Genomic DNA, 26,659 nt, shown 5'->3' with positions numbered 1-26,659 from the left:
GTGCTGTTCTCTTGCACTCTAGAAACATAGATTGTGGTGTTACAAGCATGGCATAGTTGCTTGATAATTAATTAAGGCAAATTAAAATGGAAAAAGTCACCTCCCAAGATTTAGTTCCATACTAGGAAGGGACCAGTGGCTTCACCCTCTAGACATAGACTGCTCAAGCAGTTTGGTAAGTGCAGTAAGGGGAGAGTCAAAGGACTTAAAGAAGATTTAGAGAAGGACTAAAACAGCTTCTACATGGAGCCTCTGGGAAAGTTTAATCTTGGAGACTTCACACAAGGGATGAGTAGATTTTCAATGAGCACAATGACAGCAGGCCAAGTGGGAGGAAGAGTGCTCTTCTAAAACAGGAACAGTTTTAACATTTGGTGGGTAATAGCAGCAATGATTTTAATGGGTATCTTTTCCATACTTAGCAAGTGTTGGAAATGGATGCATTATGTTTTAAGTAGTAATGAAAAAGAACTTAAGGCATTTTTTTCTCTCCCACTATTATTCAGTACCTTTACTCTCCTTTGGCACAGCATAAATTTAAGTTCATTTTTTAATCCACGTCCAAGAGTTGGAAATAAGATTTGCAATTTCATATTATTGACAAAATGTAATTGTAGCTTAAATTTAGCTTCAGATTATTTAGTGGGAACACGCCTTCATAGAAAGTCATGTATTTTTAGCCTCTCCACCCCACTGTAGTTACTGTCCCATTTTGGGGGGTTATATATGATTTCTGCTGAGTACCTAGAACTTCGCCTCTTCCTGTTGCCCCAAAGTTGCCTTACATCCAGTCCCTGCCATATGTCACTGGTTAAATTAATCTTATCAAAAACATGGCTTTCATAAGGTTACCTTCTTGTTCAAGTACCAGTCAGTGAGGATTCCCTCTTATCTATTACATCAAATCTACACTTTTTTCTCTTTCGGAAAGCTTGTTCTGATGCTGAACTGTTTGATAATAAAGTGCTTATTTGCAGATAAAAAAACAATAACAAAAAACTCTGCTCTACCTATCCAGAAGTATGTTTGCACTGTTTTCCTGGTATACACCTTTTAAACAATAGCTGTCAGCCTCAGCTGCATACTAGAATTACGTGGGGAGTTTTTTAAAATATTCTTGTAGGCACTGCCTTAGGCCAATTAAATTAGAACTTCTGGGAATTGAAACCATGGCTTTAGAGCAACAGTTTGCGTTAGAATCACAGGGGATGGGGAGAGCAGGGCAGGGAGGGCAACGAGGAGGGTCTGCAGGGCTGCCAGCTGTGGACTGCCTGCAGAACCTTCCCAGTCAGCAGTGCTGTATTCCCTCTGCCCTGCCCCACTAAATGTGGACTAAATGTGGTCCTTAGGCCTTTTGCTTGGAACCACCTGGAGCTTCTTTTTTTTTTTTTTTTTTTTTTTTTTTTTTGCGGTACGCGGGCCTCTCACTGCTGTGGCCTCTTCCGTTGCGGAGCACAGGCTCCGGACGCGCAGGCTCAGTGGCCATGGCTCACGGGCACAGCCGCTCCGTGGCATGTGCGATCTTCCCGGACCAGGGCACGAACCGGTATCCCCTGCATCGGCAGGTGGACTCTCAACCACTGCACCACCAGGGAAGCCCCTGGAGCTTCTTTAAAATGTGGATCCCAAGCCCTGCCAGATTTACTGAATCAGAATTTTCAGAGGTAGGGCCCAAGAAGTATTTTTTTTTTAAAACAACATTACTATAGCAGAGACTGAAACTAATTGGCTCCTTTCTACACATTTATAGTAAATTATTTACCATATTAGCTCAAGACATAGGCTACTATCACAGCTAGATGCTTTTGACAGTCCCACCATTACCTAGCAGAGAGCTATCCTAGCTAAGTAAAACTACTACAGAGGTAATTATTCTTTTAAATAAGAGAGATGATAGAAACCGTAGGGGAGGAAAAGCTATTTCGCCTCTACCCACCTTAGGTTCATTGGCTGGGACCCTGTAAATCAGACTGACCAAAGACAGCTTAACAAGAGAAAATGTTTACTAGCATGTGCGTGTGTCGTGCTTACACACTGGAGTACGCAGTGGTGAGTAACTCAAGGGGTGGTTAGAATTGGGGCTTATAAAGCATCTTAGTGGAGAACAGTGATTTTGTAGAGAAGTGCAAGACAAAGGAAAAGGACTTTGAGCTTTTAGAGGCAACAAATTGGGGAAAGGCAAATATACGAGCAAACTATTGTTAGATAAGGGCTGGTTTCAGCACTTTGTTATGTAGATTCCTCTGGTGCTGTCCCTGGCCTGATTAGGGTTCCACGTGGCCTCAGTGTTAACTTCTGTCATTCCTGATGGAGAGGGGAGAGGGAGAGCTTTACAAATTTATGTCCTTCTTTTAAAAGCAAATAGGGAGATGGCAGAGAGCTTATTTTGTATATGTTTCTTCTCAATTGCCTTCAGCTCAAAATAATCCTTATGCCAAAGTGGCATACCTTAGGGGTGGCATATGCTGTACCCGAAATTATAATAACAAGAAACCACATAACTGGTTAGTACATATTCTCTTAGAACAGTTTGTGAGGATGGCTTTATATATTGAGCAATATTAATATAATTTTCTGCACAATGTGCTAGCAAAGATTTTTTTAAATTAAAGTTTCCTAAATCCTGTTTGCTATGGGGGAAAATATAGTTTACTTACCTCTATATTGTGATATTTCAAAGAAGCTAAGCAACAAATAAAGACTCTTCCAAGAGCAATTTCAAAAATAATTTATTTTCAGATTTAATCTTAGAAATAACATTTGAGAAGGAGTAAGTCCCCTACGTTCATTGTAGTAAGAAAAGATTTTACTTTTATGGCCAAATTCTTAAGTTACTGTATTCTGTATATACTAGAGCTACTAAAATCAATATGCATTTATTATTAAAAAATCAGGCTTTTAAATGGCAGTTTGAATACTAGATCTTTCTGCTCACCCAGCCTATGCATGTAATACAGTAGAACAAATTAGACCTGATTTATGAATTTTATCTTTCATAATTTCTTAGTAAATAATGAATTATGTAAATTTGTACTGAAGTAAACAGAAAAAAGTACACAAATCATAGCTTATGCCTATTTTTAAATTTATCTCCAATAATATGCATACCTTTCTTAATGGAGGCCCATTTTATTAGACATTTTAAGAATATGGAAAGCAGGAAAGATCTGTACATTTTCCTTCTATATAATTAGACTCTTTATGTTAATGATTAACGTCTGTGCATTTATGGATTTAGAATTCTGTCTCAAGTTTTTCTTTTTATGTTTTTTTTAAGGCTCCACGGTTTTTAATGTCCTCAAAGGAGTTTTGGAGGTGGTAGTTGGTATGGCAACTGGATTGCTTCTTGGATTTTTTATTCAGTATTTTCCAAGCAGTGACCAGGTAAACGAAATAATCTGTGGGTAAGTCGTGCTCTAACATGTCATTGGAGGAGCATTCTAGAACACTCCCCTGAAAGCTGATGTGAATTATGTGATTTAGAAAATGGCCCCCCATTTTAAAACTGCTCATTGCAATATTAGTGCTGTCCATGAGATTTATGAAGGGGGCTGGATGTATAAGATTTTTAATGCAGTCCTGGAATTTTCTTCTCTAATTTATATTCTGTATACTTCAAACTTCACTGTAAAACAAATAACATCAATTCTAAAATAATACAATATGTCTTTTTATTTATATTAATTTTAATATTTTTATTTATTTTAATTTTATTATTACTCATAATAGTCAACTAAATCAAGATATAAAATGGCTTTGGGGGCCTCTTTTTTTAGTATCAAAATACCTTAGATTCTTTTTTTTAAAGACTTTTTTTGATGTGGATCATTCTTTTTTAAGTCTTTATTGAATTTGTTACAATATTGCTTCTGTTTTATGTTTTTTGGCCACGAAGCATGTGGGATCTTAGCTGCCCGACCAGGGATTGAACCCACATCCCCTGCACTGGAAGGCGAAGTCTTAAACACTGGACCTCCAGGGAAGTCCCAAAATACCTTAGATTCTAATACTATCAAATAGACAGACCTTATCATCTCATATCATATAGTTCAACATTTCTCACCAAAGATATCAAAGTCCTTTACTGTACACAGTGATTTCTTAATAAACAAAGGTTTTGTTTGTTTTCCTTTACCCCCCTCGTCTCTTAGATAAACATATAAAAGTCTTTTTTTTTTCCTAGAAGAACTGGCATTATTTTGAGATTTCAGAGCATTTTGAATGGAATTAGAAACTTAACTAAAGTAGAACTGTACGTAAGAACATTAATATTAACGTTACCTGAGTGTATGTTGGTTTGAATTTTTACTGTCCGCAAAAAGCTTCAATTGTAGATTGTAGATTTTATGAATGCATAATAGAAAGTTATAGGATTTTCTAATTAAACAGCAAATTAAAGAGAAAAATGATAGCTTACATTTTGTTGTTTACCATGTATAAAATGATGTGGTATGTACAATAGAGTGCCACTAGTTCAATATAGCAGCCACTAGCTACATGTGGCCATCGCAGATACAGAACACTACCGTAGACAATGCAGATACAGAAATTTCTGTCGTCACTGAATGTTCTGTTGGAAAGTGCTGATCTAGTGCACTCCATACAATAACTCATGAAAAGAGTACTGTTAATATGAGCATTTTACTGATGAGGAAATTGAGGCTTAGGGAGAAATGATTTAAACAAAGTCACATAGCTAGAAAGCAGTGGAGCTGGGAATGAACTCAGGTAACCCACCGCCAGAGCCTGCACGCTTCCAAGCCAAGCACTTCTAAAAAGGCTGCCTGCCTTCTAAAGCAATCAAGAAGTTTAAAAGGCCAAACGGAAAAGTGAAAGGAAAGAGGTACACATTTCTGAGACTTTAAAAATCAACAACAAGGACCTACTGTGTAGCACAGTGAACTCTGCTCAGTGTTATGTGGCAGCCTGGAAGGGAAGGGAGTCTGGGGGAGAATGGATACATGTCTATGTATGGCTGAGTCGCTTTGCTGTGCACCTGAAACTATCACAACGTTGTTAATCAGCTATGCTCCAATATAGAATAAAAAGTTGAAAAAAAATCAACAACGAAAAACTACTCTGTCTACAGCCTCTTAAAGCTTCTTGGTATTCAAGCATTTAGAAAGAAAAACCAGGAGAGTATCAAATTAAAGAGTGAACAGAGAACCTAAAAATAATAGAGATATCATATCTTTAGCCTTCACAGAATCCCTGTGATGTAACTGCTTTAGGGAATGGGGAAAGAAGACTTGAAGAGTTTAAGTAATATGGCCAACTACATATGTCAGTGGTGTAAAAGCTGAAATTTTATCCCTGGTCTCTCTGTGCCTAAAGCCTATGTGCTTTTTTCTGCTGTTGCATTTAGCCCTGTGAAATTCTGCTTTGATAACTGCAGAGAAGGATAACTGGTATTCCTGGGAGAGGCACCTAACATCTGTACGTGTGCTAACTCTACTTTTACTAAGGAAAAGAAAGTAAATGTTCTGTCATGCATTTATATGCTCAGACACAGACGTTTTTATTTTCTACTAAGTCCTGAATATGGAAAAACCAATAGTTAGAAATCAGTTATATGAAATAATTGAGCTAACCAACCTCTCCCCTCCTCTAGGACAAGCTCGTGTGGAAGAGAGCATTCCTGGTCTTGGGGCTGTCTGTGCTGGCTGTGTTCAGCAGCATGTATTTTGGTTTCCCTGGGGCAGGAGGACTGTGCACGCTGGTCCTGGCTTTCCTTGCAGGCAAGGGATGGGCCAGCGCAAAGGTGAATTCATTTTAAGTTCTTCTGCTCATGATCACTTTCTGATCAGATTAATTTTTTCTTTCCGGATACTTTCTTAACATCAAATTAATGAAATTATTTAATCATAAAAGCTATTTTCTATACATCTGTAAATGTATTTCCAAGTTCACACACACACATCTTTTTCCCCTTACATACAAATCTAGAACTTAAGGTCTTTACTTAAAACATATTTACTCGGCTTCCCTGGTGGCTCAGTGGTTGAGAGTCCGCCTGCCAATGCAGGGGACACGGCTTCGTGCCCCAGTCTGGGAAGATCCCATATGCCGCGGAGCGGCTGGGCCCGTGAGCCATGGCCGCTGAGCCTGCGCGTCCGGAGCCTGTGCTCCGCAACGGGAGAGGCCACAACAGTGAGAGGCCCGCGTACCGCAAAACAAAAACAAACAAAAACAAACAAAAAAATACATCTTTAAGTAGGAAAAAAAAAACATATTTACTTACTTAAAGCATACCATGGTTCTATTTCCATGCTGCCTTCCTTATCCTTTGTAAGGGCTGCAGAGTACTGCATTGTATAGCTGTGCTATACTCTATTTTAATCAGTCTCCTACTAATAGACATTAGATTGTTTCTAGTTTGCTAAGACAAAAAGCGCTTCAATAAAATGCCCTTACATATACTATATTCAGTAAACTCTAAGGCACTATCCAGTCTTATTATTATTTTACATGCTATCAAGAAAGAAAAAGAATGCTGCCAATTAAACTGATATCCTAATTTCAGAAATATTAAAATGAGAAAAAATTTAATAAGTTATAGCATATTATTGAGTTTTTCTATAGGATACATTTCTAGAAATAGGATTGCTCTTTGAAAGACTGTGCACACTGATACTTTTGATAATATCAATTTGCCCTTTTAAAAGACTGTACCAATGTACATTCTCACCAACAGTATGTGAGAGAATCTGCTTCTCTGATCTATTTTCAGTCTTCAGATATTGTGCTAATCTGATGGGTGAAAAATGTATCTCATTGCTGATCTGTTGGCATTTCCTTATGAGTGAAACTAATCACCTTTTCATATGTTTACTTGCCAGTGTATTCAAAAGCTTGTGCCTATTTTTTATAAGGTTGTTTTGGTTTTCCTTACCAAGTTTCAAGATCATTAAGGTTATCTGTTTTCTTAATATGTATTATGGAAATCAGCTGCTTGCCATTTATTTATTTTAATTTTAAAATACATTTTTGTAGATTTGAACTTGACAGGATCATGTGCTATTCTGTTTAATAAAGAAATTAGATGTATGTGACCTAAGCTAAATGCAGATATATCCTTTTGGAAAACCTAAAGACAACTGCTCAAAATAATTAAGCTTAATATAATGCCATATGGAAACATGTGAAGGTTATAAATCTTGAGATTAGATAAATAATCATATTCAATTATGGGAATCTGTGCAGAGATATACTAGAGATAGAATTTCCTTGTGGGTAAATAGCATTCAGATAGGAGGCTTCCATTCTCTAACAGTGTGATTATAAAGTTAGGACAAGTATAAGTGTGAATCATCTTGTTTTAGAGGAGGGAAGGATTGGAAGGGGCTCCTGGAGCCTTGTGTGAACAAGGGTACTGAGGCCACAAGAAAGTGTGCTGAGATGGATTGGACTTCGAGGAAAAGGAGAGAGTCCCTTTGAAACCCTGCTCTAGACACTAGATGGGCACCTAGGTTTGTTGCCCTGTCAGAGGCTTGGCTGTAAGGCTTTCAGGTGGTCTACTTTTTTTCTTTTCAGCAGCACCTGTATTCAGTTCTACTTTCTGATTTCATATAACATTGAACAAGAACAAAACTAAAAAGTAAACAAACTTCCTCATATAAATCGGGTACTCCTGTCATCCCTCATCTCTCATAAGCCTTTGCTCTTATCAAACATTTGTTTTCCCATGGCTTCCCTTTTCTTGAGGGCTGAGGCAAGGTTGTCCCGTATCATGGGCAGTCTTCTGTCCAATCTCACCTTGGGACAAAGGGCTGTGCTGCCTCCCTTGCTTCTCTCTGAGGACTCACCACTGTCTGTCTTCCACCCTAATCTGGGCTGCGGACTAATATACCTGCTCCTTGAAGCACTCTGATCTACTCCTTTGCCCCAGGACCAAGAACACAGTTTTCACCCAGTAAAGGGATGCAGCTAAATTTGCATTGTGACCCCTTATCCGACACCTGGGAAGTTTGCCAGCCGTTAGCATTCTACAAACTGTCCCTTAACTTCTTTTTTTTGTATATTGTTTGGTTTCTTTTTTGCTGTTGTAAATATTTTTTATTTCAGTTGTCAGTTGCTGGGTTACAAATTACCTCAACATTTAATGACTTAAAACAACAATTTTGTTTTGTTTTAATTTGTCTTGCATTTCTGTGGATAGACTTGGCTCAGGTGGGTGATTCTTACTTGGAGTTGCTCGTGAGGTTGCAGCCAAATAGTGACTGAGACTGGAATCTGTCCCTTAACTTCTTAATTGTAAACATTTGTCAGTATTAAAAGAAATAAATTACTAAAGAGAATAATTTTTAAATAAAATTAGTTTTGTTTCTGAGTATGAAAGTACTATATGCTCATTTTAAAATATTGGGAAATAAAAAAAAGTCAGAAAGCAAAGGAAAGAAAAAATCGTTTACAATTCCTCTACCTAAAGCCAACAGCTCTGTAAGCTATTTAAGTATTTTGGCTTATTTCCGTTCATTTATTCAACAGGAAAAATTTCAAATACACTTATAGTAAGTTTCTTCAAATTGAATTTTACTGGAAAATGCAATCTGTTGTCACCTCTTAAACATTTTCAAAAATTAACAACCAGCTCATATTATCCTGTCATGGGTAAAAGGAGGAAAAGGAACTAATAAATGTTACTGCCACTCTGTAAGGCCTTGTACAAGGCACTAAGTGAGTATTCTCACTTATTTTCACAAAAGAAACTGAAAAAGTATTACCATTTCCATTTTATAGAGACTGTAAATCAGAAGAACTTAACATGTTCTAAAACATGTCCAAGGTCACAAAATTTAAAAAGTGGCACTGGGATTTAAGCTCAGGTTTGACTCCAAAGCGACTGGTACTACCCTTATAATACAACTGTAGCATTATTACACAGGACACATTTCTATATTTTGACATCTATTTGAATAACACATATCACATATATTAAAAACGTTATACTTCTTCTACACTTTGCAATTTAAAATTAAGTTCATAAATGATAGGATTTTAAAAAACAATAAAAAAGAGTCATGTCATTTGGAATAGGGCAATAGTTTTAGCAACAGGGAAATCAAAGGGGAGACTGATCCCTACTACAAGTGGTCACTAGCTGTGGGCATAGAAAGACAAAGAGGGAAAGGGAAACTCTGATGAGTTTCAGTTGCGCTATTCTCCAGAATATAGTGTGGGTTATATAGAAAATATTGTTAAAGCCGAAACATAGCATCTGTTTGAATGCATTTGTCATAACTTTGCCTGAATTACCTGCAGCCTAGTTGATTACATAGAGGGTCAATGTAATCCACAACCCAGAGAAAGAACTAGGTACCTTGTTTTCATATTTACCTCTGGTTACTCTCCTGCGTATATCTCTTTATCTACACACACACAAAACACAACACACATACTCACACATACACACACACATAGGGATGCCCCATAATTTTTTAAAACCATTTCCTTATAGTTAAATATTTAGGTGATTTCTAGTCTCTGCTATTTTTAATTATGCTGAAATTCAATTTCTGATCAGTTCCTTAGGCCAGATTTCTAACAGTGAAATTTTGGGGTCAAATAATATGAACATTTTGAGGTTTTTGACATGCATTACCAAACGGCTTTCTAGAGTTGTATCCATTTACTTTTCCACTGTAATATATGAAGTACCTATCTCATTACACCCTCATCAGCTTAGAATAGTGTTTCTCAAACTTGAGAATGCATCAGAACCACCTGGTGGTGTATACACACATCTATACATATGAAGTTAGATTTTTGTGCCATTTTATATTGTTCATTTTTTACACTCAAATATCATATACTTTCATGTGGTCAGATCTATGAATCTCTTATTAGGACCTTTCCTCAATAGTTTTTTTTTCCTTAAAGATGTCTTTCTTGTAAAGTTTTACATACATCATCTCATGTATTCTCTACAATAACCTTGAAAGGTAGATATCAGACCATTTTACAAATGAGGACACCAAAGCTTAGAGATACTAGATAGACTGCCTAAAGTCACAAAGCCAGTAAGTGGCAGAGTCAGGATGAGAGCACACAATTTGAATACATCAAACTGGTTCCCTAAAGAAAGGAAAGCAAAAGAATCTTCATTGAGTCAATAATGTGGCAGACACCCTCCAGAGCAGCACAACATTATATAAAGAACATAAAAGTTAAGTTATGGGGACTGGGATTCCAATCCTGCTTCAAGCTGTATAATCCCAAAAATGTCACCTACCTTCTCTAATACTCAGTTTTCTCAACTGTAATATGAAGAGACTAATAATAACATCTAAAGAATTGTGGCTGTTGTTTGGGGAAATGGAAATGAAGCACTTGTAAACTCAATAGTGCTACAGTAATACTGTTGTTGAGTTATACTTTGAAAAGCTAAAATATTTTATAAAATTCATTTGTGCCTGTAGTTTCTGATGTTATTTCTTACTTTTCTGCTTGGTTTTCCATATAATCATTAATCTTGCCATTTGTCTTATTTTATTCAAATGCACTCACCTTTTTTAAGCCTGTCATCTATTTTTTCATCTATTTTCAAATTCAGTGCTTCTAGATGACCTTTATAGTTATGGGATTTTGTTTTCTGTTATATTTTGGATCTTCTGAATCTTGAATTGTTCAGTCTGAGAAGTGTCCACTTACATAGATATTTAACCCATGATGAAACCTTCATTTCTCTTAACTTTCTCCTTTTGTCCATCCTTGAAAGTGATTTATATTTTTGAAGATTCTTACCATTGATGCATAGAGATGAATAAAGTGGCCTTAACTTTCAATGGACAACACAGTCTTCATTCCCCTTGGCTCATTTTCTTTCTTTTATACTTAACTTATTCTATGGCTCCAGTTTCTTTTTTTTTTTTTTTTTTTCTTTTGCGGTACGGGGGCCTCTCACTGTTGTGGCCTCTCCCTTTGCGGAACACAGGCTCCGGACGCGCAGGCCCAGCGTCCATGGCTCATGGGCCCAGCCGCTCCGCGGCATGTGGGATCTTCCCGGACCGGGGCACGAAGCCGTGTCCCCTGCATCGGCAGGCGGACTCTCAACCACTGCGCCACCAGGGAAGCCCTCCATTTTCTTTATAAACAAATTCATTTTGTTTTTGAAGTTATGAAAAGCCACAAGAAGATACATTGTGACTCTTCTCCCTTTCTTAAATTATATAATATATAAGCCTATATCTGATGTTCAATTAGTCTAAAATGTTACAGTCAAAATACAAATCATGTCTTTAGTCTTCAGTTTAGAAGTAAAAATAATTTGATAGAGAAAACTCTTTAGGACTTCTGCTCTCATTGGAGTTCTGAATACATGAAGTATTTTTGAGGACCTTCCTTAAACAATTAGTCCTGGCAACAAAAGGCTAATTAACCTAAAGTTAATATAGTTGAATTTTGTTCTTTACAACTGTGGGTATCAAAGTCTTAGTTTTAGCTACGATATACTCTAAAAATTAAATTCGAAAGTAAAATTTAAAGATACGTGGAAGGGTGGCAACTAGACCTGTTGGGGCAGAACTAGTCATTGTCATTAAATGATAAAAGATCTTGGATGTTTTCTAATATAAACCTCTCATTTTACAGATGAGAAAAATGAGGTGCTAAGGGCAAGTGGCTTGCAGTTAGTGGGTGGCAGAATTTGAACCTCATTCATCATCTGATTCCTTATGATGTAGAAGCATAACTGTTTTTTCATGATAGAGGAATAGAATTATATAAAAAAGTCAACAAATCCCCTCACAGATGCTGTCTTTATAAGCTAAGAGGAAATAGAATCTTCACCCTAATAAACATATCAGAAATAATAACTGAAGAAAATAGAGAAACAATGTAATCCTCCTTTGTCGGAATTCCATACATATATGGAAGTGCATATCCTTAAGAACATGTAATTGTAAGGGTAAAAATGTGGTCCAAAAATATAGATTTAAAAAAAAAAGTGTTTATTTATTTATTTATTGGCTGCGTTGTGTCTTTGTCGCTGTGTGCAGGCTATTCTTTAGTTGCAGAGAGCTGGGGCTACTCCTCGTTGCAGTGTGCAGGCTTCTCACTGTGGTGGCTTCTCTTTGTCGTGGAGCATGGGCTCTAGCCACGCGAGCTTCAGTAGTTGTGGCACACGGGCTCAGTAGTTGTGGCTTACGGGCTCAGTAGTGGCACACGGGCTTAGTTGCTCTGCGGCATGTGGGATCTTCACAGACCAGAGTTCGAACCCATGTCCCCTGCATTGGCAGGTGGATTCTTAACCCTGTGCCACCAGGGAAGTCCCCCAAAATAAAGATTCTTAATGTTGACTGAAAAAAACTGTTAAATGTAAATTCTTAGGTACTGTACTGGGTACTGCTAAATTGCCCTCCAAAAAATCGTTGTCAGTTTGCTCTCCTACCAATTATTCAATCTTACAAATTGAATCTTACAAAGATTCAATTATACAATCTTACAAATACTTTACGTTGTTAAAACTTTTTTAGTGTTTTTTTTCAATGTGATTACCCCCTTCCCCCAAAATATGGTATATCATTTTAATTTGTGTTTCTCTAATTACTGAGTTTTAGTGTCTCAGGGTTTTTGCCCGTTTGTGTTTCTTCTTGTACAATCACTTGTGCATATGCATTGCCCATTTTTTTACTAGGGTCTCTATCTTTTTCTTATTGATTGGACATTGTTCCTTATTCTGTTACACATAGTACAGTTATTTTCTCCTGGTTTGTCACTGTCTTTTTAATGGTTTATTTTGCCACAGACATTTTGGTTTTGCATGGTCAATTGTGTCAGTCTTTTCCTAGGATGTTTGCATTATGTGTTATAAAGTTATGCTTATATCAAATAGGGTCTCCTAAGGAAAGAGAAATCACATAGTAACTGGAATAGGGAAGTTTATTATTAACCATCCTGGGCATCAGTTAACAAGGGATTGGCTTGTAAGATGTAAAGAGACCCCTAAATAATATAGGAATAGCAGCTATAAACTCCTAGGGCTGAGATAAAGCACACCCTTCCACCTCTCCTCGTCACCTCACTACTCCCTCCCCCAGGGCTGAGAATCCAGACCTTGTTAGAGCCTTGGTTCACTGGGTGACACAGAAATCACCATGGTGCCCTACCTACAAAATTTACTAGAAATCTACTCTCCAAACTTACAGGAAATCCACCCTCTAGGGTGCATGGGGAGGTATATGGCCCAAGGGAGGTGGCTACGAAACCACCCCAGGTGTAGGCTGGGGAAAGCTGCTAGCACCATGCACTGCAAGACCCTGGCACTGGAGAAGCCACCTGGACTGCAGGAGCCTTGTTCTGGAAGATCTTGCTGGGAAGAGCCACAGAAACCAGGAAGAGTTCCTTCTCTTGCAATATATTTCAGCACCTTCTACTGACAATACTTAATATGGTACCAGCTGGCAAAGGTGAAATGTTTAAAGGGCCCAGCTCCATTTTCTGCAGAGAAACAAGGAAAGGCAGATTTGGAGCCAAAGGGCAGTAAATTAATAACTGGCACAGCACTTTGTTATACCTGGATTTTATCTTTGTGCGTGATTTGAGATATCCACAAACAGTATTTTTTAATAAAGAAAAAATTGGAAACAACTTAAAGGCCTATTGATAAAGAAATGATTGAATCAACTATGGTACTCCCATACCACAGATTACTATGCAGCAATTATGAGGTGAATATCTAGATATATGCACTGATATAACGTCTTTAAATCATATTGTTGAATGAAAATTAACAAAATTTTAAACTATGCAATAATGTAATAATAATATAGTTAATATAATATTATTCATTATAACACATACACACAAATTGTGTATTCAGAAGCAGAAGTCCTAAGATTACTTTGTAAAACTCTTTATAATTAACATTTACTCATAAACCAACACTAAAGTACCTCATATATCTGAATTGTGTTAGAAATATCTTTGCGCAATTTTTTGCTCTCTTCTAGCTAACTTCTTATTTATAGATGCTACAGAGGTAAAGCCTATCTCAGGTCAAATTGACTCAAATTTCAAATTAGTAAAATTCTTAGAACTTCTAAATTCATATAATGAAGGTCTGTGTTTGTGTGTGTGTGTGTGTGTGTTCCTTTTAGGCAGATGTTGAAAAGGTTATAGCAGTTGCCTGGTTCATCTTTCAGCCCCTTCTCTTTGGACTGATTGGAGCAGAGGTAGCCATTACAGCTCTCAGACCAGAAACTGTAGGTAAGAATTTTGCTAAAATCAACTCTTCTTATATTCAGTTGAAATATCTTTAGTAGGTATGTGTTCAGTGGTTCCCATTGTCACAATTATATAAAAAAGTAACGAGCTAAGTCTTTTAGAGCAGTTCGTTAGAAAATAATGTTTGTCAGTCTAAGACAGTAAATTTTATACCTTTAAATATTGTTCCTTGTAAAGAAAAGTGACACTGCTGACTGCCATCAATAAAATGCAGGCCTTAAAGTGTTTTTCCAAGGATAAAAATGTTCATCTAGCCTTACCCTGATCAAGGGCCAGAATTTTAAAGATAACTAGTGAGTTCTATAATAGGTACCCATAGAATAAAAATGTTTGTTCATTCATTCTTTTATTCATTCACACATTTGAAAGCCATTATGTTAAAACTCTCTTCATTCATAGCACTTCACTTAAAAATTAATTTACACACATATACTCATTATTTCCTCCTTTCCTTGCATCACAATATTCTTCTGTCCATACTAGGGATCCCATCCCCTGCCACCTCTTTCTGGATCTTACACATAGATTCTTCCCTTTTTCTTATACATCCTCAAATATCCTTGTCACAGTGTTCCTCTCTTCAGAAGTTAAACAGACTTTAATCTCTATCTTAAAATAATATCCTTCTATTCTGATACATGCTATAACATGGATGAACCTGGAAGACATTACACTAAGTAAAATAAGCCAATCATAGAAAGACAACTACTATGTGGAATCTAAAATATGGCACAAATGAACCTATCTACAAAACAAAAATAGACTCATATACATAGAGAACAGACTTGTGGTTGCCAAGGGGGAGGGAGGGACTGGGACTTTGGGGTTGGCAGATGCAAACTATTGCAAATAGAATAGATAAACAGCAGGGTCCTACTGTATAGCACAGGGAACTATATTCATTATCCTGTGATAAACCATAATGGAAAAGAATATAAAAAGAAGAATGTCTGTATGTGTATAACTGAGTCACTTTGCTGTATAGCCAAGATTGGCACAGCGTTGCAAATCAGCTCTACTTCAATAAAAAAAAAAAAGAAAGAAATCAACAAAATAGAAAACAATAGAGAAAATTAACAAGGTCCCCCCCCAAAAAAAAGACAGCTACTGTGTGATTCTACTTATATGAGTCAAATTCATAGAAATAGAGAGTAGAATGATGGTTGCCAGTGGTTTTGGGAAAGGGGAGATGGGGATTTGTTGTCTAATAGGTACAGAGTTTCAGTTTTACAAGATGAAAACGTTCTGGACATTTTTTGCACAAAAATGTAAATGTTTAACTTAATGTTTACTGAACTGCACATTTTTAAATGATTAAGATGGTAATTTTTTATGTGTATTTTATCACAATCAAAATTTAAATAAATACACACACATATATTTATGAAAGATATATATATATATATATCCTTCCTCCATTTCACTTCCCCCCTCACCCACCACTCTATCTCTCTATTTCTCTTTTCAAACTTTTCCAAAAGGGTGTCTGTATCCCCCTTTTCCATTTCAGTTCTTATTCCCTTCCTCAGTACATTTCAGTTTAGCTTCTGCCCCATCACACAACCAACCGTGCTCTTACCAAGGTTATATTATTAAATCCACTGAATACTTACCAGTCTTTATTGCACTTGATCTCTCAGCAGCATTTGATACTACTGACCTCTTTAAAACACTTTCACATTGAAGTCTGAAATTTCATATTTTCCGGTGCCTTTTGAGTCTTTACCGTATGTATGGCTTAAGCGCTGCTCCTCCTCAAAGTTCTTTCCAAAACCTTCTATGCTTCTCGCTCTTTTATCACTTCCTTGAGCTCATCTACACTCAGTGACTTTGATTATAAACTATGTAATTCCAAAATCTTTAAATCTATAAATCCAGTGGCTGATTGGACATCACCACTTATAAATCCCACAAAACTTAAAACTCAGTGTGTCTAAAACTTCCTCTTCATCTTCTCCCCAAACCTTCAATGTTCCCTCCTGGGAATGGGATCATCTCTTTTGTATCTTGTACTTCAGCAACAAATATTTTTGAAAATCTACCAACCTGGGAGAAATATCCTCCAACAAAAAGCCACAAAACTTTTCAGTAAAAAAAAATATTGCAGATTTACAGTAGAGCCTCCTGCAGTGTCTATCCCTTTTACCCAGCCTTTTGAACTTGACAAAGTTGTTTATCCTTTTTGAACTTCATTTTTTTCAACTGTAAAATGACAGGAATTACCCCACAGGTTGTAAGGATTAAGTAAAGTAATGCACTTAAAGCTTAGTACAGAACCTGGCACAGAGTAAATACTCAACAAATGTTACTTTAAAAAAAATCATCCTGTAACTTAGCAGTCACTTTAGCTGTCCCTTTCTCAGATTCCAGTAGCCTGCAGCGGCCAAGTCATAATCCTTTATTTTGCACTTCAGGATGAACTTAACTTTACCAGCAAAGGATTCTAAATGCTGACTGAATGCAGTAGCTGTATATTAAAACCAAGGCTAATGGGCTGTCAGTGTACACACCAGTATGATGAAACAGCTGTAGACTGCCACTGTCTGTTCTGATTGGTCACTGCCCAGCGAGCTCTGTTCTGATTGGCTGATTGCCCCCATAATGGCTCATAAATATTTTGAATATCGCCTCTGGTCTTATACTGTCTGTAAAGAATTCTCAACCACTTTGATGAAAATAATAATTTTTTCCTCTTCTGTGCCCTCTTACCAGTATGCTTATACTGTACTTACCTTATAGTATATTAATTCATTTTTTATGTTTCTGTCTTCCTCTGTCCTTAAGTTCATAGAAGTAGAGTCTGTACATTATACATTTTTGGATACTAGTACCTAGTCCAGATCCTGCCATGCATAGTTATTGAATAAATTCTTGTTAAATAAATGCATGGAAGAAAGTGTGTTTCTTGCTATAAAGCTTAAAAGAACATTCAAATCTCCTTTTAGAAATTAAAATATGTTTAATTTCTGTTTTCAGTTTAAGGGAATATTTTGGTTTCTCTCAGAGCAAATAAATCTTTTGCATTTTACTAAAAAAAAAAATCAAGGGGAAATACCTTCTTTTAAACAAGTGATCTGATTGATCCTTAATATTGATGTTTTGATAAATTATGCCTAGCCATTTTTGTCTTTTTAATTTTGTGAATGTTTTTAGACTTCTTTTGAAAGAGTTCTGAATCAGTAACCATGTGATTCAGTTTTTCCCCCAGTATTTCATTATGTCTAAAAACTGAGTATTTCTTACAGGCCTTTGTATTGCCACCCTGGGCACTGCAGTACTGATACGAATTTTGGCTACATATCTGATGGTGTGTTTTGCTGGTTTTAACTTTAAGGAAAAGATATTTATTTCTTTTGCATGGCTTCCAAAGGCCACAGTCCAGGTAATGATGGATTTTAATCCCTATTTCTATATGATACCTTGACATTTTTAATAAGAGGGCATGTTTAAATTTGGTGAAAATAAATAATTGAAGTTTGATTTATGATAAGATTTTATACTAATTTACTCCTTAAAAGTTTTATTTTTGGTATATTGATTCATTAAATATGACAGCTCATTAAATTTCCTTAGATCACCAGGGTGCAACTCAAAATCCAATAAATCCCTACACTACTAGAAAGCAGTAGTAAGTAGCAGGAGGGAAGAGTTGGAATTTTTGTCAGTCAGAGCTCTCTAGAATAACCCAAAGAGATAGTTATTAACTCTATTCATTTCAATATCTTCTAAGAAGAGAGTGAAACAGAAATAGCATAGCCCATCTTAATATTTGGAAATACTTCAATGTCTATATGATTGATGATCAGTTATGCTTGACCACAGTCTTTAATATAGAAAGATTTATTGAGAAATAACTCAGAAGATGCTTTATTTCCTAGATTATTAGTTGATATTAAATTTTCAAACCACCTGAACCTCCTGACAAACATCTCAATCACATGACCCAAAATTTGCACACTCTAATAAACAAAGCAGTAACCAATAGGTACTCGAAATGGTTGAACAGGTATTTGGTAGCATACCTATAATTGCTCATTAAATTAGAACTGTATAGATCATCATTTGTTGCAAATGTAATATATCGCTCCCTGATTGTATTGTGTATTCTCCAACTAATTACAACAAATAAGATTGAATTGTTTCATCCTTGATTATTTTGCAATTATTTAAATGTGTAAATTTCTGTTTCATGAAATGAAAATTAGGTGTTCTTAATTTAGGAAGCTTTGAGGGGTGCAATGTGCTCCTCTGTAACTATATGCCGGATTTTGTGTGGCTATGGGATTGGGGCATTTTTCCAGAGAAGTTTTTCTTTCCATCAGACTTTCAAAGGTGTCTGAGACATAGTGGCTAAGAATGCTGTGAGGTTAATAGAGCACAGTAAGTTGAACAGTTTCTCCCTCACAGTATCTCCAGCCTCCACACTACTTTCAGTAACTTTAGTAGGTAAATATCAAAATAATCGCTCTAGTAGCTTTAGTATGAAAGATTTGTTTCTAACATCAAAATTTGAAATACGGCACTTTCCTGCTATGAAAACAAATTTTAAAATGAGAAATTATCTAGGATGTCTTGAATAATGCATGTTCTCAAAGCAAGTATTGTATACAATTTTTTTTCTTCTTTTGCCACTGCACAAGAAACAAGACTTTCTTACATATTTTTTCCATATTAGTGTTCTTTAAACTTTTTTGTCTATGACCTACTATAAGAAATATATATATATATATTTTTTAATATTTATTTATTTATTTTTTGTCTGTGTCAGGTCTTAGTTGTGGCACATGAGATCTTTCATTGTGGCACGCAGGCTCCTTGTTGCCGTTCGCGGGCTTCTCTCTAGTTGTGGTGCACGGGCTTAGTTGCCCCGCGGCATGTGGGATCTTAGTTCCCCGACCAGAGATCAAACTGGCATCCCCTGAGTTGCAAGACAGATTCTTAACCACTAGGCCACCAGGGAAGTCCCGGAAATATATTTTAAATGACAACTTAGCAAACAGACAAACCCCCAAACGTACGCACACATACACATATACACAATGACAGAGAGCTGAAAGAGAAATATACATCATAATGTGTGCAGTTCTTGCTGAGAATTCATGAAATGTTGAATTAGTTATGGCACAAGCCATAGCAAAGAGCCCTCAAACACGAGGACTAAATGAGATAGATTTTTATTTCTCTCTAACCAGCAGTGCAGCATGGGAATTCCAGAGCTGGCAGGGTAACTGCTGTCCTCAGCGTATGCCTTTCAACCATGAGTCCAACTTTCACTGTTTGTCATCCAATGGGAAGGGGGAAAGAATAAGGTGCAAGTGTCCATTTCTTTTCAGGGAACAGTTACAAGAAGCATGTATCATTTCTGCTCACCTCTTAATGGCCAGAACTTAGATACATAGCTTCAACTAGTTGCAAAGAAGACTGGGAAAAAAGTCTGTATTTGGACAGCAATGTGACCAGCTAAACTCAGGAGTTCTATTATAGAAGGGGAAAGAGGCATTCAGATATTTGTGGGCAATGAGTCGTCTCTGCCATTGTGTCTCATCCACACTGATATTTTCTCTTCTGTTTCATTGCTATGTTCTGTGCCAATAAGAGGATAACCAGATTGATTAATGTATTTTCCCCATGTGCACTGATAATATTGCATTTTGTCTCTAAGAGTTTTCATAATACTTCCCAGTAGATAAATTTTAAGCAAAACATTTCACCAACTCCTAAGGCAAAGAGTTAATCAAATTCCTAATAAGGTTAACTTCAAGTTTCAAAGGTACCTCCACTTTCAAGTTTCTTGATGTTTAACAATTAGCTTAGGCTCTACAGCAATATTCTTATGTTTTTTCATGTAAAATTTCACCATCTTCCAGTAAGTTTCACTGCATTTTTTCATCTTGTCCTTTCTTAATTCCAAATTCCTAAAGACAAAAGAATGAGATGACCATTCAGTAACTTTCAACTTTACTCAGGAGGAATTTAGTATAGAGAATCTTGTTATAGTTAATTAATATCCTAAGTCTGTATTTGCCTTGTGTTCTGAAAAAAAGTTGCCTGATATTTTTGTAAGTTTACCTTATGCAAATAGGTATATATGAATCATCATTCTTTCCCTCTGCAAGGGCAGGGAGAGCTTTTAGATCATCAAAATCAACTGTAGTACACTTTGAAAGAAGACTAATAGAACTTTGTCAGTTGAGCAAAAGAACAAGAAATTTGTTTTTGCAAATGATAAAATAATGAACCTTTTTTTCTATGTGCTTGTCTTATCATGGTTCCAACTTTACCTTTAAACTTTTATAGGCTGCAATAGGATCTGTGGCTTTGGACACAGCAAGATCACATGGAGAGAAACAGTTAGAAGGATATGGAATGGATGTGTTGACAGTGGCATTTTTGGCCATCCTCATCACAGCCCCAATTGGAAGTCTACTTATTGGTTTGCTAGGCCCCAGACTTCTCCAGAAAGCTGAACATCAGAATAAAGATGAAGAAGATGAAGGAGAGACTTCTGTACAGGTTTAGAGGTGAAAAGAGAGAATGCCGAATATAGTCATCAGAAAGCTGCTCTCGGAGGCTACTTTTATCAACTAGCAGAGGCTACTTTTATCCATATGGATATTGACGTATGTAATGTTTAAGCTTAAAATGTACTAGAACCAAGTGTGGCTATTTCTCTAAACAGCATTTTTAGCCATTACCCTTTCCATCTGGGGGAGATGGGGGTAATGTTCTACATCTCCAACCTGATCTCTACCTTCTTTTTTTTTTCACACACTATTCATCATTATATCTTAATTTTTATAGGGACATATACACTTGAATGTACTACCACAATTTAATTTCAGTGTCCCGTTCTGCTAACCAACATCTTGCTCTGACTTACTATTACCATCACAGTTTCACGGTTCATGGTCACCTGGCCTCTCATGCCTTGAATTACTTTGGGCTCCTCTTTTCTTTTTTTAAAATACCATAACACAATCCCTCATCAATTTCTATCAATCTCTACACCAGCCTCATGAATATCATATTAATCAGGGTAAGGTAAGCTGCTATAATGAAGAAACGGAAAATGAAATACTTAAATAGAGAAATTTATTTCCCTCTTATGAAACCAGCTGACAGTGTTACTCTGCTCATGCAGCCTACTCAGAGACCCATGTCCTTCTGTCTTGAGGCTGTGCCATGCCCTAGCTTAGGACAAAGGTTAAAGATGTCTGTCCCCTTTCTAATCCTCAGGAAGAAGGAAAAAAGAAAGTCCAAGGCAAGCAATTTATTTTTAAGGACGTGCTGTGGAGTTGGACACATCTCTCCTCTTACATAATGTTAGTGAAGGCCACACCCCGCTGTGAGGAGGCTGAGAAAGTGTCTCTCACTAAGCATTCACATCCTGGGAGATGGGAAGATCAGATTGGAGAGCCAGAAGTACCATTGTGTTGGGTGTTGCCATCACCTAATAGCATCTTCTTGCAGGTTAACAAGGACTATCTAAAGTTAGTAACTTTAACCAAAAGAGTGACTTCTGTGGCAGGAATTTCAGGGATTGCAACATGCTAGTAGAGAAGATAAGAAGAAAGGCTTATCTGCAAAAGTCACATTTTATCCCACTTAATCAACAGAACGTCTCTGCTTTTGTGTGTCACCCATTAAGTTCCTCTACTCTAGGTCAACTCCTGCCTAGTTGTTAGAATAATCATGTTTAAATAAACATGTCATTAGACTACCTAAGGGTCTGATTTATTAGCAGACAAACATATGAACAAACTGTAAAAAGGGATGTAAGTACTCTGACAGAAGTGCGAATAGGGTACATACACCCTTCATTTAGTTGTTAGACTAACATCTCATATTGAACTAATCTTATCATTAGACTACTGTTCCAGCCCCTTCCACCATGACATTCACCTCTGTTCAAAACTAGCTTAATTTTTATTAAGCTAACATACTACGAAGCCATAGAATCTTTATTTTTATGTCAGCCTGACTCTGGTTACTTTCTGGGACTGTATTCCCTTAGTGTTTATGTTCTCAATTTGGACTGGATTAATGTATACCAAAGTTCAGATGGATGAACTTCCTTGGCCAGGTGCACCTTGGTGGTAGCACCATAAACGTAATGCTCACCTGGTCCTCTACTTTCACAAGCTCTGAAACTAGATTCATCCAACAAATACATACTGAAAGCCTTTGGTGACCCAGGCACATCATGAAGACTAATATTGTTTCCATCTTTAAGGATCTGACAGTCTGATAGAGGAGAGCAACCACTAAACAAGAGATTGCAAAACAGGATGATACGTGCCATGATGCAGGAAGTAGAGGGGCGCCAGGGAGCTCGTAGCAGGAGCACCTTATCAATCCAGGGGGAGGTGCAGTTTAGACACAGCCTCCAGAGAAAGTAGGACTGGGGTTAGGACATGGGGGATGATGAGGACTTAGCAAAAGGCATGTGAGGCCCAAGGGTGCTGCAGTCAGTGCTGGTTCCCATGTTCACCAGTAGCTCTTCTCCATGTAACAGGCTTTGAATACTTTTTAACTAATACAAAATACAGTTAGTATAAGTAAGTGAGAATGTTGTTATAAATATTCGAGGCCCCAAAGAAGAATTAGAAATGGATATTTACAGAATGTAGAAATAAGTTGAAGAGCACAGTAAGCCACTGCCATAGCCTATGCCATTTTCAGAGCATGCAGCTACTTCCTACCTCTACTCTACACCCAAATCTCTATGGCTCTCTGTCCAGTATTGGTCTCTGCAGGGCTCACCATGAAGTCTCAGGTTTGTCACCACATTGTAAGTCACAGCTCTTGACTTGGCCGGTGAACTCAGAGTTAATTTGATACAGTGTTGACTCAAGCCAACCAAACTTACTCCACCCACCCAACCACAGACAGGAACCATTACTCTAACCTCTGGGTGCCTGAAAGAACGGTGTATGTACCCTATACATACTTCTGTCATAGTACTTATAGTCCTTTTTTCAGTTTGTTTATATGTTTGTCTCCTATTAAATTAACCCCTGAGGGGTGGGAACCTTATCTTGGTCATCTTTGAAGCCTCAGCAGTTTGCACAGGGCATGGAGCACAGTGGGCATTTAGTAAATTTTTATTAACTGAGTCAGTGAGGAGATTCTCTTTCAGTATCAGAAAACTACCTGCCACATAACGGTTTAGATGCTAGTCTGCTTAGTCTATCTTAGTCTGCTTGGGCTACTACAACAAAATACCATAGACTGAGTGGCTTAAACAACAGATATTTATTTTCTCACAGTTCTGGAGGCTGGAAGTCAAACGTGAAAGTTGCCAGCATGATCAGGCTCTAATGAGGGCTCTCTTCGTAGCATGCTAATAACCTCCTTCTCGCTGGGTCCTCACAGGGTGGGGTGAAAAGATGGGGATGGAAGAGAGTGTGCAAGCTCTCTGGTGTCTCTTCTTATAAAGGCACTAATCCCACCATGAGGGCTCTACCCTCATGATCTTATCCAATCTAATTACCTCTTAAAGTCCCCATCTCCAAATGCCATCACATTGGGGGGTTATGGCTTCAACTTATGAATTTGGTGGGGGGATACAATTCAGTGCACAGCAAAGGTGTCATACTTCCAAGGACAGTGCCTAACAAACACTATAAATTCATGTTCTTCAAGATGCCTATTTTTCCTAGGGTTGGTGCCATCAATCTCCCCTTTGAGAAGTGTTTGTTTATTGTCTGTTTGTTTGTCTTTAGGCAGACCGATTAGGCTTCAGCTCTTCAAGTTATTTTCACAGTCCAGTGTTTTTCTCTCTGGTATTAACTCCATAACATCGATTGGACTTTAATGTTCTCAAAATGTCCTCAGTCTTATGTTTGCAAGTGATCTCATCCATTACATTCTTTAAAAATGGTACTGATTATTTTTGTCTGAGTACAAAATAATACATTTTCATTGCAGAAAATTTAGAACACAGAAAAGAACAAGAAAGAAAACTGAAACTAATGTAAACACCCATTTTATTTTGATTCTTTTAAATTTTACTCTTGCAGTTCTGGGGGTTGTCTTATTTTCAGAACGATATATCGTCCACCAGATTCGTTGGGTGAAAGCCAACATAAATACATTTGACCTCTGGGAAGGCATATAGATTGAAGAATTTTTGTTGTATGTGATGAATCCTAAGCCTTCCAAAAAATAATTTATTCACCCGGTAATATTCAGATATTCATTTTGCAATGAGTAAAACAGATAAATCCCTGCCTTTATGGAGTTATGTTCTAAAATCCATTCATTCACTCACTCAGAATACACTTGTAACTTGGCTACTATGTGCCAGTTTTGCTAGGTGCTGGGGAATACAGTGATGAAGAAGATATTCAAGGGTTCTGTTTAATGGAACTTGAATTCTAGTGGGAGATTGACTCTGAGGGCAATACAAATGTGAATAAGATACTTGCCTTCAAGAACCTTACAAGGAAGCAAGATGTATACAAATAGCTGTAATCCAAATGAATGATTCAAAACTGTTCTCAGTGAGGAAAACTTCTTAAAGGAGGTGATACTTGAACCGGACTTTGAAGAAAGGATATGATTTGGATTGATGAGTTGATATTAGGGAGTAAAGTGAAGAAGGGAACAGCTAGGTACAGGGCTGGCATATTAGCCAAGTGTGAAAACAGTAAAGCCTGGGGTAAATGACCGACACTTAAGGTTGATAACGGGAATTAGTGAGAGGTAAGACTGGAAAAGAAAATTGGCACTTAAATCATACCAAATAGATCATTGGCCAAATTTCTGTTTTTATTGAAGTGCTTTCAGAAGTACAGAACCATTTATACAGAAGATATTTTTGAAACTACTTTCATACCCAATTTAGTAGAAACTGCTGTAATGAATAAGGTTCTCTTTGTTCCTCAAAAGTTTTGTGGGTTTTTTTTGCTTTTAATGGCATTGTTGCAAATATAACCAATTTAATTGCTATGAACTTACTATTGACTTTTTTTACCAAAAAAGCTTCAGATGTTTCTCTAGCTGCTTTTTAAGTGATTATTATTAAGTTTGTATTATATTGTCTTTAAATAAATGAAGGACATTATTTTTGAAATGTTTCAGGACATTATATTTCTATATGAATAATTTAGTTCTCTGTAACAGATGGGAATTGCTTCGTGCCATTTTGGGAGCAAGTGATATCACATGCTTTAGTTGACTAACTCAAATTAAATATGGCCTGAGCCCTCTGACCTGGTGAGAATTCTGAAACTCTGTTTGTTGATGTGCCCTCCATCTTCCTTAAATTGACCCTAAAGCATTTGACCTCCAGCAGTCCATTGCATCTGGGGCACAGAGCAGTGTCCTGGAGGCCAGCAGATTCCTCTCAAAGGTCCTTCTTCCCAGCTCTACCATTTGTTCTTCATCCCAGTATCCTTGGGGATCTCCTTGCTTTTCCCTTCCCTACCATGAGAACAAAGCATTTCCTTAACCCTCTGATCACAAAAGACCTTGTCTACTCTCCTAAAACAAGGAAGAAAATGACTTTAAATCCTTGCTGAGCTGTCTACACCATGCTGAAAGTGGGAAGGGGTTACAATAAAAAGAGAATTTTTACTCAGTCGCCCCAAAAAGAGTTGTAATTTGAATGAGATCTTAAATGATAAATAAGAAAAGGAGAGAGGGAACACTCCGCATAGACGGAATGACTTTAGAAAAAACATGGGGTCAAAAAGGAACACAGCGTGTGCAGGAGAAAAAGTTGTTTGGAGTATCAGGAGAAAAAAAACAGGAAAGGTCAGTTTGTCTTTCTAAGAAGTTTAGACTTTCTCCAATAACAGTTGTTTTCGTCTATATACTAGGAAGCTTGGGGATTCCATAGAGGAAACTTGAAGTCCACCTTTGGCACTGAGAACCCAAAGCTTCTGGGCCCACCTTAAACCAGAGCAGTTCTGCTTTGTTTCATATGAAGATTTCCACATAAGATTTCATGGTGCGGGGGACAAAACAAAACAAAGGTTTTACACTGATAACAGAATATCGTCTGTTTACTTTGTATCAAGCCCTGTTGCAGACACTTACCATGCATCAATTCATTTAGCCTCAGAACACCACCACATCCTTTACAGATAAGAAAACCCAAAACTCAGGGAGATTATGTATTTGCCTGTAGTCCCAAAGCTACAAAGTGGCAGTGCTGAAATTTGAGCGCAGTCCTGACCCCAGAGACTATGTTATTTTAAGACTGCACTATATTTAAGTTGACGTAAGAGGAAATATGATCTGAGTTTGACAAGTTACTTCTGGCATGCGCAGCCCCTGGCGCTGCTTTTTGGCTAATGCCCCTCCGAAGTCAACTCCGTCCCTTGACTTTTACAACACAATAGGTCAGTGTTCTGAGACATGGAAAGGAAAGGGTTGAATAGACTGAAAACACACCGGGCGGTCGCGGAGAACACCAGAACCCTCCGGC

The 26,659-nt window shown here is 37.2% G+C and overlaps 1 protein-coding gene across 3 annotated transcripts in view; it reads left to right on the top strand.

The window, feature by feature from the left end:
- SLC9B2 (solute carrier family 9 member B2) overlaps positions 1-25,438 on the top strand; it is a 51,324-nt gene extending 25,886 nt beyond the window's left edge. Inside the window, exons 9-14 of one of the 3 annotated variants that reach the window (XR_003795648.1) lie at positions 3,278-3,384; positions 5,612-5,761; positions 14,097-14,205; positions 17,469-17,605; positions 20,521-20,843; positions 21,460-25,438. Coding sequence is in view for 2 of the 3 variants with exons in the window: in XM_029236002.1 (XP_029091835.1) it covers positions 3,278-3,384; positions 5,612-5,761; positions 14,097-14,205; positions 17,469-17,605; positions 20,521-20,742 (725 nt within the window). In the remaining variant the exon portion in view is untranslated. Of the gene's footprint in view, positions 1-3,277; positions 3,385-5,611; positions 5,762-14,096; positions 14,206-17,468; positions 17,606-20,520 lie in introns of all 3 variants that reach the window. The other 2 variants (XM_029236003.1, XM_029236002.1) reach the window with 2 other exon arrangements.
- The last annotated feature ends 1,221 nt before the right edge of the window (positions 25,439-26,659 follow it).

This window comes from Monodon monoceros, unplaced genomic scaffold, assembly GCF_005190385.1.
Source record: "Monodon monoceros isolate NGI ecotype Baffin Bay Population unplaced genomic scaffold, NGI_Narwhal_1 Super_Scaffold_20, whole genome shotgun sequence".
NCBI classification, from domain to species: domain Eukaryota; kingdom Metazoa; phylum Chordata; class Mammalia; order Artiodactyla; family Monodontidae; genus Monodon; species Monodon monoceros.
Note: the sequence above shows the minus strand (reverse complement) of the source record. Positions and strands in the feature narration are given on the sequence as shown.